This window comes from Plecotus auritus (assembly GCF_963455305.1).
Source record: "Plecotus auritus genome assembly, chromosome: 8".
Lineage (NCBI taxonomy): Eukaryota > Metazoa > Chordata > Mammalia > Chiroptera > Vespertilionidae > Plecotus > Plecotus auritus.
Window position 1 is genome coordinate 171,098,533 of NC_137782.1, and position 12,532 is coordinate 171,111,064.

The 12,532-nt window shown below is 47.0% G+C and overlaps 1 protein-coding gene across 1 annotated transcript in view; it reads left to right on the forward strand.

Annotated features, from left to right (window-relative positions):
• The window catches only part of NBAS (NBAS subunit of NRZ tethering complex), a 211,088-nt gene that overhangs the window by 161,148 nt on the left and 37,408 nt on the right, over positions 1-12,532 (forward strand). Inside the window, exons 43-44 of the mRNA XM_080683646.1 lie at positions 4,196-4,446; positions 5,991-6,325. Of these exons, the coding sequence (XP_080539772.1) occupies positions 4,196-4,446; positions 5,991-6,325 (586 nt within the window). The remainder of the gene's footprint in view (positions 1-4,195; positions 4,447-5,990; positions 6,326-12,532) is intronic.

Here is a 12,532-nt window from a genome sequence, read left to right on the forward strand (position 1 = left end):
CTGGCAGCGCCACAAAACATCTGCAAGACCCGTTTTAGTGTTTCCGTCCAGGGAAAGTGCTCAGGCTTTGAGTCCTGCACACCTGGGTTCGCACCCTGGCTCTGTGACCTGCTCAGGTGAAGCAGGCCAGATGTGCAGGTCTGTCCTGTGGGCGCTGTTAGCCTTGTGTCGCTCATCTGACTTCCCAACCATTGTTTTCCAAGTCAGGACACCAGTTATATCTGCTTTGTGAGACGTAAATGAGGTGACATGGTGCTCAGTAAATAATGCTACTCCTATTTCTTTGCTGTGGTGTCTCTTAAAATATTTTTGTTAAAGAGAGAATATGAGACTGTAAACCAGTCAGAATTGACATTTCATGAGAAATTACAAGGCTTCAGGGCCAGGGTTGACCTTACGGCAGAGGAGACGCAGCCTGTTGTTGTGGCTGTCCTTGTCACCACCCTGTTCATACCAAACGCTCCGCCAAGGGCCCACCGACTATTCCTGAGACAGGAAATCCACTGTGACACTCATTCCTGATCCTCTCAGCAGCTGTCTAGGCGACCTTGAAAGTTAAATTCTGTTTTTTGTTTCACAAACACACTTGTCCAAAATGCTGGCCACATGGAACAATGCCATGGTCGTTTTGCCCACCTTTCCCTGCATAGCCACATGCTCAGCTGCCAGGTGGTCCCACGGGTCAGACCTGCCCCATCAGCTTCATTCCCAGGCCGTGGTGGGTGAGTGTCTGACTAGTTTCCCGCAGGTCAGAGTCCTCGAAACTGAGCAGGTAGACTTGGGGTGGAGGCCTGTTCACTCCCGATCGAGGTTATTAATTTGGATTCATAGAGCTTCAAACTCTTAGGATTAGACTTTGGGGAAATGCCTAGAAGAGACAGCATCTGAATGGTGAACCCCTCTGCAGCCCTTCTCAGCAGCCCTGTCCCTCTCCCTGTCTCCCTCCTTTTTCTTTCCTCCTCTCCCCTCCTAAGTGCTCCCTTATTCAACTAATGGAACCGAATTATCACTCCATCTCAGCCTGGGTGAAGAAATAATGCATTTAAATAAACTTGTTTTCCTACACACATATGAGGCCTTTCAGTACATGCTGTTCTTGAATTATGTTTTTGGGTGATTGACAGCTTGAAGCCATCACAGAACACGCTGACCGTGGACTTAGCACTAACCATTTATTCCTTGTGCGTTGAGTATAACTACTGCTGATTTCTTCCTGCAGTTAATCTCTGAAAGTTAAGTATGCATTATATAAATGTATACGCTGCTGTTAGAGCTAAATCTTGGTTCAAGAAAAAGCCTTAAACAGTTTCTAAGGGTGATCATTAATTTGATTAGTGAAAAGTCCCCGGCGGTTTCCTGGTATTTCTTCCTACTCTCTTGAATGTGGGTTCTTTGGAATTGTTTTCTAAGTGGAGATTTCATTTCTTTTTCCAAAGGGAAGATAACAGCTTCTTTCAGGGGAAGCTGTTGAATGGGTTATTGATTGCTGGCATCTATAAAAGATCTTAGCACGTTGTAATTTACTGAAGAGGGAGGTTCTGGTATTTATCATGTGTCAGTAAAGGTATCCCAGTATCTCTCTTGACAAGATAATTAGGTAAAATTGCACATCGGGCAAACTGAAGTGTGGGCACAGAAGAATACGTGGGTGGGCGAGAAAGTAAAGTTGATTGAGAGAGACGGTGTTCAGAATCAAGTCGAACACCAAGGAAGTCAAACTGTTGTGGTTTAGTCACTGTCTGTCCACTTTGTAGATGAGTCTGTCTCGAATGCTTGTCTCTGAGGGTCATTAGGAAAGCAGTGTGACAGGAGCACTCATTGACTATTGCTCTTGGAGAGAGCGAAGGCCTGTGTTACACAAAGATGCGGCCTTTGAAATGGTTGTGACGCGGGCACAAGGCCTTATCAGTCCATGGCTGTGTGGCGATAAGGTGAACAAAGCCACAGAGTGCAGGCCGATCTGACGCCGGTCTTCGGAGTCACTTCACCCCTCTGATCGCTGTTGGTTGGTAATCACTTCGATTTAACTGGCCCAGCAACCAGCACAGTAAGCGCGAGCTTTCCCCTTCCCCATTGGCGTGTGGTTCTGCCTGCAAAGCTCCATCGAAACCACTCAGCTCGGTGGTGTGACGTGGTGTAGTAGTTACTTTTTCACTTTTTGAAGTTAAAGCTTGAGTGGCCCTGCCCTTGATTGGAACACAATTGCCTGCATTTGTCAGCCCGTCCTCTTACTTTGTGTTGTTGTTCAGTTCTGGGTATTTTTAACAATGAGGTTTGCAAACTGCTGGGTGAGAGACTGATGGAAATCTTTGCGGCCACCCAATGTGGAGGACACCCAGGTTCTGTGCATCCACTCATCTGTGTGACACAGGCATCGAATGTGTCCTTTGTACCACACACTGGCGCTCAGCAATGAGAAACTAAAGATAAAGGAGGTGTGTATCATCTTTGTCATCAAGGGGTGCACCACCTAGCGAGGGGGCAGACTCGGTCCGACAGTTTAAGCGTCTGTGAGTGCCGGATGGAAGTTATCAGAGGAGGCAGACAGGGAGATCTTTACAGACCAGGGACATTTGTATAGCTCAGGATAATTTTGTAAATGTTTGAATTATGTGGAAAAATAGCATTTCTCTTGAAGTGAAAGGTCAAAGAGCATTTTTAAATCACTTGCTATTTTGACTTTATAGTTTGGAGCTGTCATCCCAAGTATTACTACTATTCATAAAAATTGTAAGACATAATTTGGGTTCACCTTATCTGTATAAACCAAAAACACGTCTTGGTACTTTTTAAAGGTGGGAATTCCAGTAAAAAGGGAGTCATGTTTCCCGGGAGTTGCTCTGAAAACAGGTGCAACTGGACTTCGCTGGGTACTGCTGGAATTGTGATCACTGTGCCAGGCACTTCCTGGGGGGGGGGGGGCGCGGGGGGCGGGGTGCTGCCTCACTGACCTGGGCGTGGGACCCACACGGCTAGGCTCTGGGCTCTGGGCTCGGGGCTCTGTGCGGGAGAAGCACAAGACCAGCGTTAAGCCCTCCTCTCACCCCCAAAATACACACTGACCAGCCAAACACAGCTCCTTAACATTTTTTTCCTGACAGTTTAACATTAGAGAACATTTATATTGTAAAGACATCTAAGTCAAGATGAAAGCAATAAGATGTGTTTTTATTTAAGTGGCATTCGTGACTACAGCTAATTCAAGTGAAAGTGAAAGTACCCATTCTTGGTGATTTTAATTGTATTTGAGCATCGTATCAAATCTGGGTCTATCCAGTAGCGAGATAAGGCTCTTGGATGTCACACTTAGGCCTAAAAGTTGGGGTTGTTTCCTCCCCTCACGGCCTCCTAAGTCCCTGAAATAATAAGGTTGTTTACATTTCTGTAATGAAGCTCCGATTTTACATTTTTCTTGTGACATGAATAAATAATGCTGAGTGGCAGCCGGCAGATCTGGGTTCATTTCCTGGCTGTAAAGCATCGGGCACTTCTCCCAACTGCAGGCATGTGAATAATGCCTGCAGGGATGCTGTAGCCCCGCGGGAGAGCACATGAACATTGCATTGAGCAATAGAGGCATTCAACACGCGTGTTTTCCTTTATAGAAACCACCTGCATCTTGGTGGCTCACCGTCTTGAATTAGGCAGGACGAAGGGGCTTGTAAGAAGTACTCTTTCCTGCCCATCTGGCGTGGCTCCATGGTTGAGCGTTGACCTCTGAACCAGGAGGTCACGGTTCAATGCCTGGTCAGGGCACATGCCCAGGTTATGGGCTCGATCCCCAGTGTGGGCCGTGCAGGAGGCAGCTGATCAATGATTCTCTCTCATCATTGACTAGAGGCACGATGCATGAAAATCATGCAAGAGTAGGCCTTCCTTCCCTTGGCTGCCGGCACCCAGGATCCGGGCTTCCCTCTGGCCACCCGCAGGCACCTGGGACCCTGGCTTCCCTCGCAGCCCTGGCTTCATCCAGAAGGTTGTCTGGAAGGACATCTGGTCTAATTAGCATATTATGCTTTTATTATTATAGATTTATTATTATAGATGTTTCTATCTCTTTTTCCCTCTCCCTTCCTCTCTGAAATCAATAAAAAAAATATTAAAAAAAAGAAGTAGGCTTTCCTCCCAACTTAAAAAAAAATCTTGTTTAATAAAGGAACCAAATTTTAACATAATTTCTTTGTCTCAATTTCAGTTTGTCCACAGTAGAAATAGAAAATCGAGCCCAAGCCCTTCATCTCTTTGAGACTTTGAAGACAGACCCCGAAGCCTTTCACAAGCACATGGTCAAGTACATCTACCCCACCATCGGGGGCATGGACCACGAGAGGCTGCTGTATTACTTCACCCTTCTGGAAGGCTGGGGCTGCGCAGATCTGGGGAAGTATGCCATTAAACCGGAAACCCACGTTCGGCTGCTGAAGAAGTTCAAGGTGGTTGCATCAGGTAAGATGATCATTTTCCAGCTTGAATTCATTTTAAAAATAAAAATGAAAGTAAATATACACACACACACACACACACACACACACACACACAGATCAACATTGATATGTTGTTCCATTTATTCAGTCATTCATTGGTGATTCTTACATGTGCCCTGACCCTAGATCGAACCCGCAACCTTGGTGTATCAGGGCAGTGCTCTAACCAACTGAGCAACAAGGCCATTTTTGGAATTAAATTTAGGGATTAATTTTCTGTACACAATCATGTCCATGCACCATGGCTGGCATAGATCTGAAACCATAGGATTTTGATGCTAATTGTCTTTTGTTAATTATATTTTCAACTCCTTCACTCACAGTTGGGGGGAATTACATACCAGAGAAACCAAGAAACCTATTGAAAGTCACGTGACTGATAGACCTGACACTAAAATCTGAAGGTTTTACTCCAGAGGTGTTTTTTTTTTTTTTTCCTACTCCCATTGGTTATATTTTACTCTCCCGGGGGGAGTCCCTCAGCCCGGCCTGCACCCTCTCGCAGTCCGGGAGCCCTTGGGGGATGTCCTGGGAGCGGGCCTAAGCCGGCAGTTGGACATCCTTAGCGCTGCCGTAAAGGCGGGAGAGGCTCCTGCCACTGCGCTCACCAGCCGTGAGCCCGGCTTCTGGTTGAGCGGTGCTCCCCCTGTGGTGTGCACTGACCACCAGGGGGCAACTCCTGCATTGAGCATCTGCCCCCTGGTGGTCCGTGCACATCACAGTGACTGGTCGTTCCGCCATTCGGTCGATTTGCATGTTAGCCTCTTATTATATAGGATTTATGCAGGACAAGACTGAGACATTTTATAGCAGGCATTTGGCAGAATTATACCTGAGTAGAGCCTATATGTTTAAAGCATATGTGGAGACCATTAAAGTAAGAGCCTTTGAATTTTTGAAAAATTGTGGGAATTTTTAGAATGGTGTCTATGTATCTTCACGCTCATAACTAAGACATTAGACACACTAACACCCCTCAAATCTCTGTGGCACTTTACAATTTACAAGGCACTTTCAAGTCTTTACTTATTTAATATTCATGACAATTATGAGAATTTCCTTCAGTGTATCAGTGTAAAGTTTACTGAGCAACCAAATTAGACATGGTGTAGACACAGAGGACAAGGGGTGCGATTCATGTCAGCCCTCAAGTCCTTGATGAGATGCCAGGTGAATACACATGAACCATGCGGTTTGGTGTGGGCACTGATCGGGGAACACCGGGCCGCGGAGGGGTGGCAGGATCCAGGAGGTCCGGCGTCTCCAGTGGCCGGAGGGGAGGCGGAGGCTCAGGGAAGTGAGCGGCTCATCGGGATTGCAGAGTTGATCAGGTTGCAGGCTGGGACTGGAACTCAGATCTTTTGGTCTGTCTCACGGACGACTGAACAATTGCTACACCTACACTGGCCGATGAGTGTGCACTCAGCCACGCAGGGGCTGGGCGTGTGTGCGAAGCCTCTGCATGGTGCTGGAGAGACTACTCCCTTTCCCCTCTCTTTCCAATAGGACTGGACTACAAAAAACTGACCGAGGAAGGCACGAGCCCTCTGGATGCACTGCAGCCAGTTCTTTCAAGTCAGAATATCTTATCTATTTCCAAGCTCGTTCCCAAAATCCCGGGCGAGGACGGACGGATGCTGTCCCCGAGCTCCCTGTACACCCTCTGGTTACAGAAGTTGTTCTGGACCGGAGACCCCCAGCTCATTAAAGAAGCCCCAGCGTCCCCGCCCGAGTGGCTGCGCGCCTTCGAGGTCTGCACCAAGTACTTTGATCGCCTGCACCCAGGGGACCTCATCACTGTGCTGGATGCGATTACGTTCTCTCCAGAAGCTGTGACCAAGGTAAGCAAGCGACCGCTTAGAGCAGCCGTGGGCAAACTACAGCCCGTGGGCCGGATCCGGCCCGTTCGGCTGTTCTATCCGGCCCGTGGAGCCAAAAGAGCGGAGGGTTCTCTTGCTCTCCCCTCCGCTCCTTTACTTTGAATTTATATTAGTTCACACAAACACTCCATCCATGCTTTTGTTCCGGCCCTCCGGTCCAGTTTAAGAACCCATTGTGGCCCTCGAGTCAAAAAGTTTGCCCACCCCTGGCTTAGAGTATACGGGACATTTTAGGAGGCATGAAAGCTGCTCTTACGTTCGGTAGATTTTGTTTTTATTTCCTTCCTGGAATTGGGGAGTAGTTATAGTTCAGATGTGCTCTAGTTTTCACAACATGGCATTTCATAGGAAAGACTGCATCCCGCCCTCTCCAGTGGACAGGTGGGAGGAGCCTTCAGGGCCCAGCCCACCTTACATGCATCCGTAGCAGGCTAGCAACTTCGCTGTGGCTACAGTGAGCCCTGAGCGAATTCCCCATGAATCCCGCGGAGCGGACGACTTGGTGAGAGAATTATCCGTGGGAGTCGGGGTTGCATTTTCCAGGGTCTACTCCAGGCTCAGGGCTGAGCCCTTTAACCGGACCCTAGTTCCTGCTCTAGATCCCTAACAATGTATCGTTTCCCTCCGAACAGGCAATGTGGGCCGTTGTCTTTCCTTCTTGCCCCCTCGCCCTGACCTCACTGTTAGACAACTGTACGTCTCTCACTGGCATGACCTCTCCTACAAACTCTCCCCCTCTGTCTCGCTGCTGAACGTGCTCTCGCGCAGCCTCTTTTTATCTTCTCTGGCCTGTCTGTGCCGCTTGCTGTCTCATCCCCCAAGTTGGGAAGCCCGCTGGTACTCTACCCCAAGAATTGTTGTTATAGCTAATGTTCCTGAAAATGGAGGAGAAAGGCTAAGAGTTCAAGTCATTTGTTTGGAAGCTGGCTCAAGTACAGATTCAAGCGTCTCTGGGGAAGCCTAGTTTTAACTAACTTGCTGGATTCATGGTTGCGGATAACCAATGCCTTCGTTCTCTTATTAGTGTAATGGTTTTAAATTTTACAACCACTACTGAAAGAAGGAGATCATCAATTTGTGTTTTTGTATTTTTTTTAAGAAAGAAAATAAGGATAATTTTAAAGGGAGGTAGTATGATCCTATATAATAAAAGGCTAATATGCCAATTGTCCCCTAGGGCGGGAGTTTGACTGACCAGTAGTTCAACCAGGGGCGGGGCTGGCTGGCCAACCTTCCTCGGCCCCTTCCCTCGGTTGGCTCCGCCCCCGAGTCAGGTAAACCCGGCTTTGAGCTTTGAACCTGCCACTTAGGGCTCTGTGGTTTAGCCTCAGGAATCTCTGTTTGGCTTTCTGCCTCCTGGAGGCAGAGGCTGTGGCTGAGTAATCTGTCAATTACATAATAATATCAGTCTGGTTTTAATAGGTGAGTTCAACCAAAGTCATCTGGTAACAGGAGCCACAATTTAAACTCAGCAAGCCTTCTTCCAGGGCCACTGCTCTAACCCCGGAACTGCACTGGAGCGAGCAGAGTCAGGAGCCATTCTAGGAACCGGGGGAGCGGAGGACCAGGAGTCCCGAGCATCCTCAGTCCAAACGGAGCGCCTGTCCTGGGGTGCGTCCGGCAGGGCTGAGCCTGAATGAGGAAGGCCGGGCAGGATCCTGGCAATGTGGGGGACAAGACAGGAGTCCAGCACACATTGGCTTTGGACCTGCAAGACCGGGAAGAGGCTGGAAGTCCATTAGCAATGCAGGATGAATACGCTGGAGCGGGGGACCTGGGGTCTGGATGGAGGGGTGAGGCAGGAACAGATGGGGAAGGTGGAGGGTTAGGGCCTTTGCTCCGCTCAGGCTGAAGGAGTTTTAACTGTTTTGTGTGAGGGCGGGGACAGAGCAGCATGCCCAGCCAAGGCCATGTGCTGACTGCGGGTGTGTGGAGGTGGACAGACAGTTCTAGACTTTCCAACAGCAGTTATTTACTCTCAATTCACTGTAAGGATTGGAGGTAGAGTCCACCTAGGTTTTGAGTTGTGCTGTTTTACTGTCATGATTTTAAGTTACAGCACATTCCCATGACCTCAGTTTCTTAACCTGGTACCTGTCCGCTGAACTGCAGATGCATGATGCGGTTGTTCATGAACATCTGTGCATTTTCCTGATGCAGGGCCGACCCAGTGCGGGCCGAGTCCGGGGATCCTGGCTTGTCCTTCTCTTGGTGTAGGTGGCATCATCCTCGGCAAGAGGTGCTGCTGTCAACGGTCCCAGGAGGTGGTTTTCTGCTGCATCAGGTTAAGCTGTAGAAAAGTGAGGCAGAGACATTGAAATCCATTTCATATCTTTGTATTTCCCCTCGTTTGATTAATTGGCAAGCTGTTTAAGTTGTCATCCAGAGAGGAAAAGGATAAAGTTTCGATACAGTGCAATTTGAAATCGCACAGTTCTGTTCTGGAGAGAGAGAGAGAGAGAGAGAGAGAGAGAGAGAGAGAGAGAGAGAGAGAGAATAAAATTCAAACTGCAGAGCAGCCCACACATGTCCGAGGACACGTTTGGAAAAGGAAATGCAGCTGGATTTGGCCAAATTTGCAAAACCTTAGATGTTCCCACAGCTTGCGCAGGATGTTAGAAATGTAAAGTAAGTGAACATACTACACGTATGTAGTGTACAGTTTTCAAATGTATACGCATGCTGGGTCCAGAACCAAACTTCGGAAAGAACCGGTGAGCTAGTCCCAGAGTGCGTAACAAGAAGAGCAAGCTCAGAGGCCAGAATTAAGAGGGGAAGGCCCCAGAGCCTGAATGTGGTACCTATTCCGGGATAAAATGAACTAGGAAGGCTCTTTGCCCTCACGGTAATGCTCATTCACTTCCTATTTGCATTTGCGATTTCATAGAACTTCTGGGGGAAATACTCACCGTGTGGCATTATGTCCTGTAGGCAGAGGTGGAATTTGCATGACGTTGGAGGTGATGGGTATATAGAAGGAAAAGAATACAAATGTGTGAAGTGCATTTGCTCCAATTCTAATTTGTTTCTTTTGGTTCCGTCCGGTCAGAGTTGCTTTTTCAATTCAGTAATCAGCATCATTCTTGTAGAAGGCACAGAGAACAAGCGAGTGGGTCAGAAATCCGGGAAAATGGTCAAAGAGGCTGAAATGCAAGTTCAGCACTACTGGTGTGGCTCAGCCACGGGCGCTTACACAGGAGGAGCTGTGTGTAGCCTCAGCCTTCGCGTTTTATACTTCCCACTCCCTTTCCGTTGCTGGCATAGCTACGTGAGAAGCAAGGGCATGGAAAGTACCCCTCTCGCTTATTAAATGCCCCCCAGAAGTTTGCGGGGATCCTTCTTTGAAATCCCCAGGTAATGACAGAGTTAGCAGAGGCCTTCTCGGATCCTGCCTGGAGCTCATCCTGGATCGGACAGGCATTTGCCGCCCTCACCCCACCCGCGCGCACCCTCTGTTTCAGCTCCCACTGTTTCTAGTGGGAGGCCCTGTCCCCTTTGGATTAGAGCAGAAAATCACTTGAGGGCCTCTTGTCTAGATTGACCTCTGGCCTTTAAACATGATTTCTATTGATAATTAAGTTACCACCCCTTACATAGATGACCTCTTCCTTCGGGCTCCCTACTGTTTCCACTTTTTGGTCCTGCCTTCTGGAGCTCTGGAAACAGCATCAGGAAACCTGTGTTTCATACGATGACAGTTCAGATTCTTGAAATAAGCTGCTGTTTCCTCCCTTATCCCCTTAGCCAGACTATGTGACATAAAGCTCTGGAAGAATACATTTATCTTAAAAACTGGGGTATGACTTCAACACCCAACTTAATAAGCTCAAGAATCATTCAGAGGGCCGCGTCATCCTGTAGGCAGAGGTGGAATTTGCATGACGTTGGAGATGATGGATATACCTGTACCTTTAGCATCTTCACGGTGCTAAGATGGCCTTTTAACTGAGGATGCAGCACGTTTTCACCGTAATGGGCAGTCGGTGTCCGAAACGTGCGTGAGCGTGGTTAGATAGTGCACATATCCTAAACACGGGACAACATACCTGACTGTCCCATGCATCGATCGAATGCATGTTATGTAGATTCAGATTGACTCTCTAAGTATTTAGGCATCAGTTATGTGCCATCTATAATATTAATTGCCATTGGTGACATTAAGATGCAAAAGACATTCCTCTAAAAGATGTAAAATTCTTAATATTGAGAATTTGAATGAAATTAGAAATTCTTTGAATGTAGGGCTGGTGCCTTTATCTCTAACGTTCCGTTTCCTAGTACAGCATAGGCAGGAGGTCCTTGTGTGGGTGTTTAAATAATTATGATCACAGCTTGGTGGTTCTTAAACCTTTAGGTCTTCGGATGCCTTGACGTTCTTAAAAATTATTGAAGACCCTAAGGAACTTTTGTTTATGAAGTTTATATTCATTGATAGTTATCATATTAGAAATTAAAACAAAAAAAATTAGAAATATTTGTTTAATTAATTTAAAACTACCAATAATAGACCCATCATAGGTGGACATGAAGAGCATATTTTAATGGGAACTAACTATACTTCCAAAAGAAAAAATAATTGATGAAATGTCAACATCATTCTACATTTCTGTGTCTGGCTTCATAGGACCCTTCTTTGTCATTTTGGTTGAAGTACGTGAAGGAAATCCAGCGATAAGGCCTGAGAGGGGAGTGCTGTAATAGACTATAATTTCGGGAATTCTTCGATAGTGACTGAAACTCAGCAAGCGATGGAGCTTAAGGCTAGTAATGTGGAATCAGAAGCCATGTCATGAACTTTGTACTCTGCTCACATGAAAACTGTTGGTTTAGATTAGCGATTGCCAACTGTTTTCATCTCATGGCACATAAACTAACTACTGAAATTCTGCGGCACACCCAAAAATATGTTCTATTTTTTTGCTGATCTGGCAAAAACACACACAAGCAAGTATAATTTTGGTTCATTTACACCAGACAGCTACTGTTGTGTTGGCTGTTGTCATTTTTTTATTTGACAATCTGAGGGAAAAGAGGTCAGTGCCCCTGACTCACTAGGCAGGCATTGCATGTCTTAAGCACTCTTGCAGCACACCGTTGGAAAATCGCTGGTCTAGATTACAGTTTGACTCCATCTGCACCCAGGTCTGGTTTGGAGTAGAATGCACTGAGCATTTGGAAAAGAGGGACCTGCTGAGTTACGGAGGGCACCCCAGTGCTGACATATTGCTTTATGTAATATGAGCAAAGCATGCGCATGAGTATGAGCCCCCGGTCTCAGCAGATGAGTCTTTAAGGATCGGGAAGCTGTCAAGCTCACAATGGTGGGCACAGGTTTACCAGAATTCTAATTTTTCGCTTGAGAGCTCAAATTTTGTCATTGGCAATTAATATAATGAGCTGTTTCTACTGAAGTGACAGGCTCACTCTGTTCACTTGGAGGACAGTCTGCCAGATGCCCAAGTCGGAGGAACCGCCGCGTGTCTATTCCTCGCTCTCTCAGGCAGACCTGGGGCCGCTGCAGAGAGCAGCAACCCGCCAGGCCCACGCCTTTCCTGCTCGCGCCCAAGGAGTAAATTCGTTCTTCCCACGGGATATTGAACACATGTGCCCTCAGTGGTTGAGATTTGGTAAAATTAGTAATTTTTACTTCTTTTTCCAGAACATGCTTAAGGGAAAATGCCAATGTTGCCATCCCTTGATTTGTGCTTAAGTTCCCACGCTTTTATCCGCTATTTTTAACCATCATACAAATATCGATACAGTGAAACTAGGTAACGGATGAAAAGATAATTTAATGGCATAAAAATAATTTCGACTTGGGGAAGCCCTTGGAAGAATCTGGGCCTCTGTGGCTTGTGGCCCACATGTTGAGAAGCACGGTCACAGGCTCTTGTTTCCAGAACCACTCCGTCTTTCATGCCCACGTGCAAGATCATTGCAATACAAGTAAAACGATGAGGCGCGTCCTGGTAAGTGCAGAAAGGATGGTCTTAAAGGTGAAGGTTCTTAAAACAACTGGGTTTCTAACCGCTTTCCAGACGTCGATGTGTTACAAATATTTGCGAACGTGAGACGGAGTACGAGCAGGCCTACATTTTTGGTTCCATTTCTTTAAAAAGTGTCGGGATTTGGCTGGGGACCGCATTAAATCTGTGTAGTGCTTTGGTT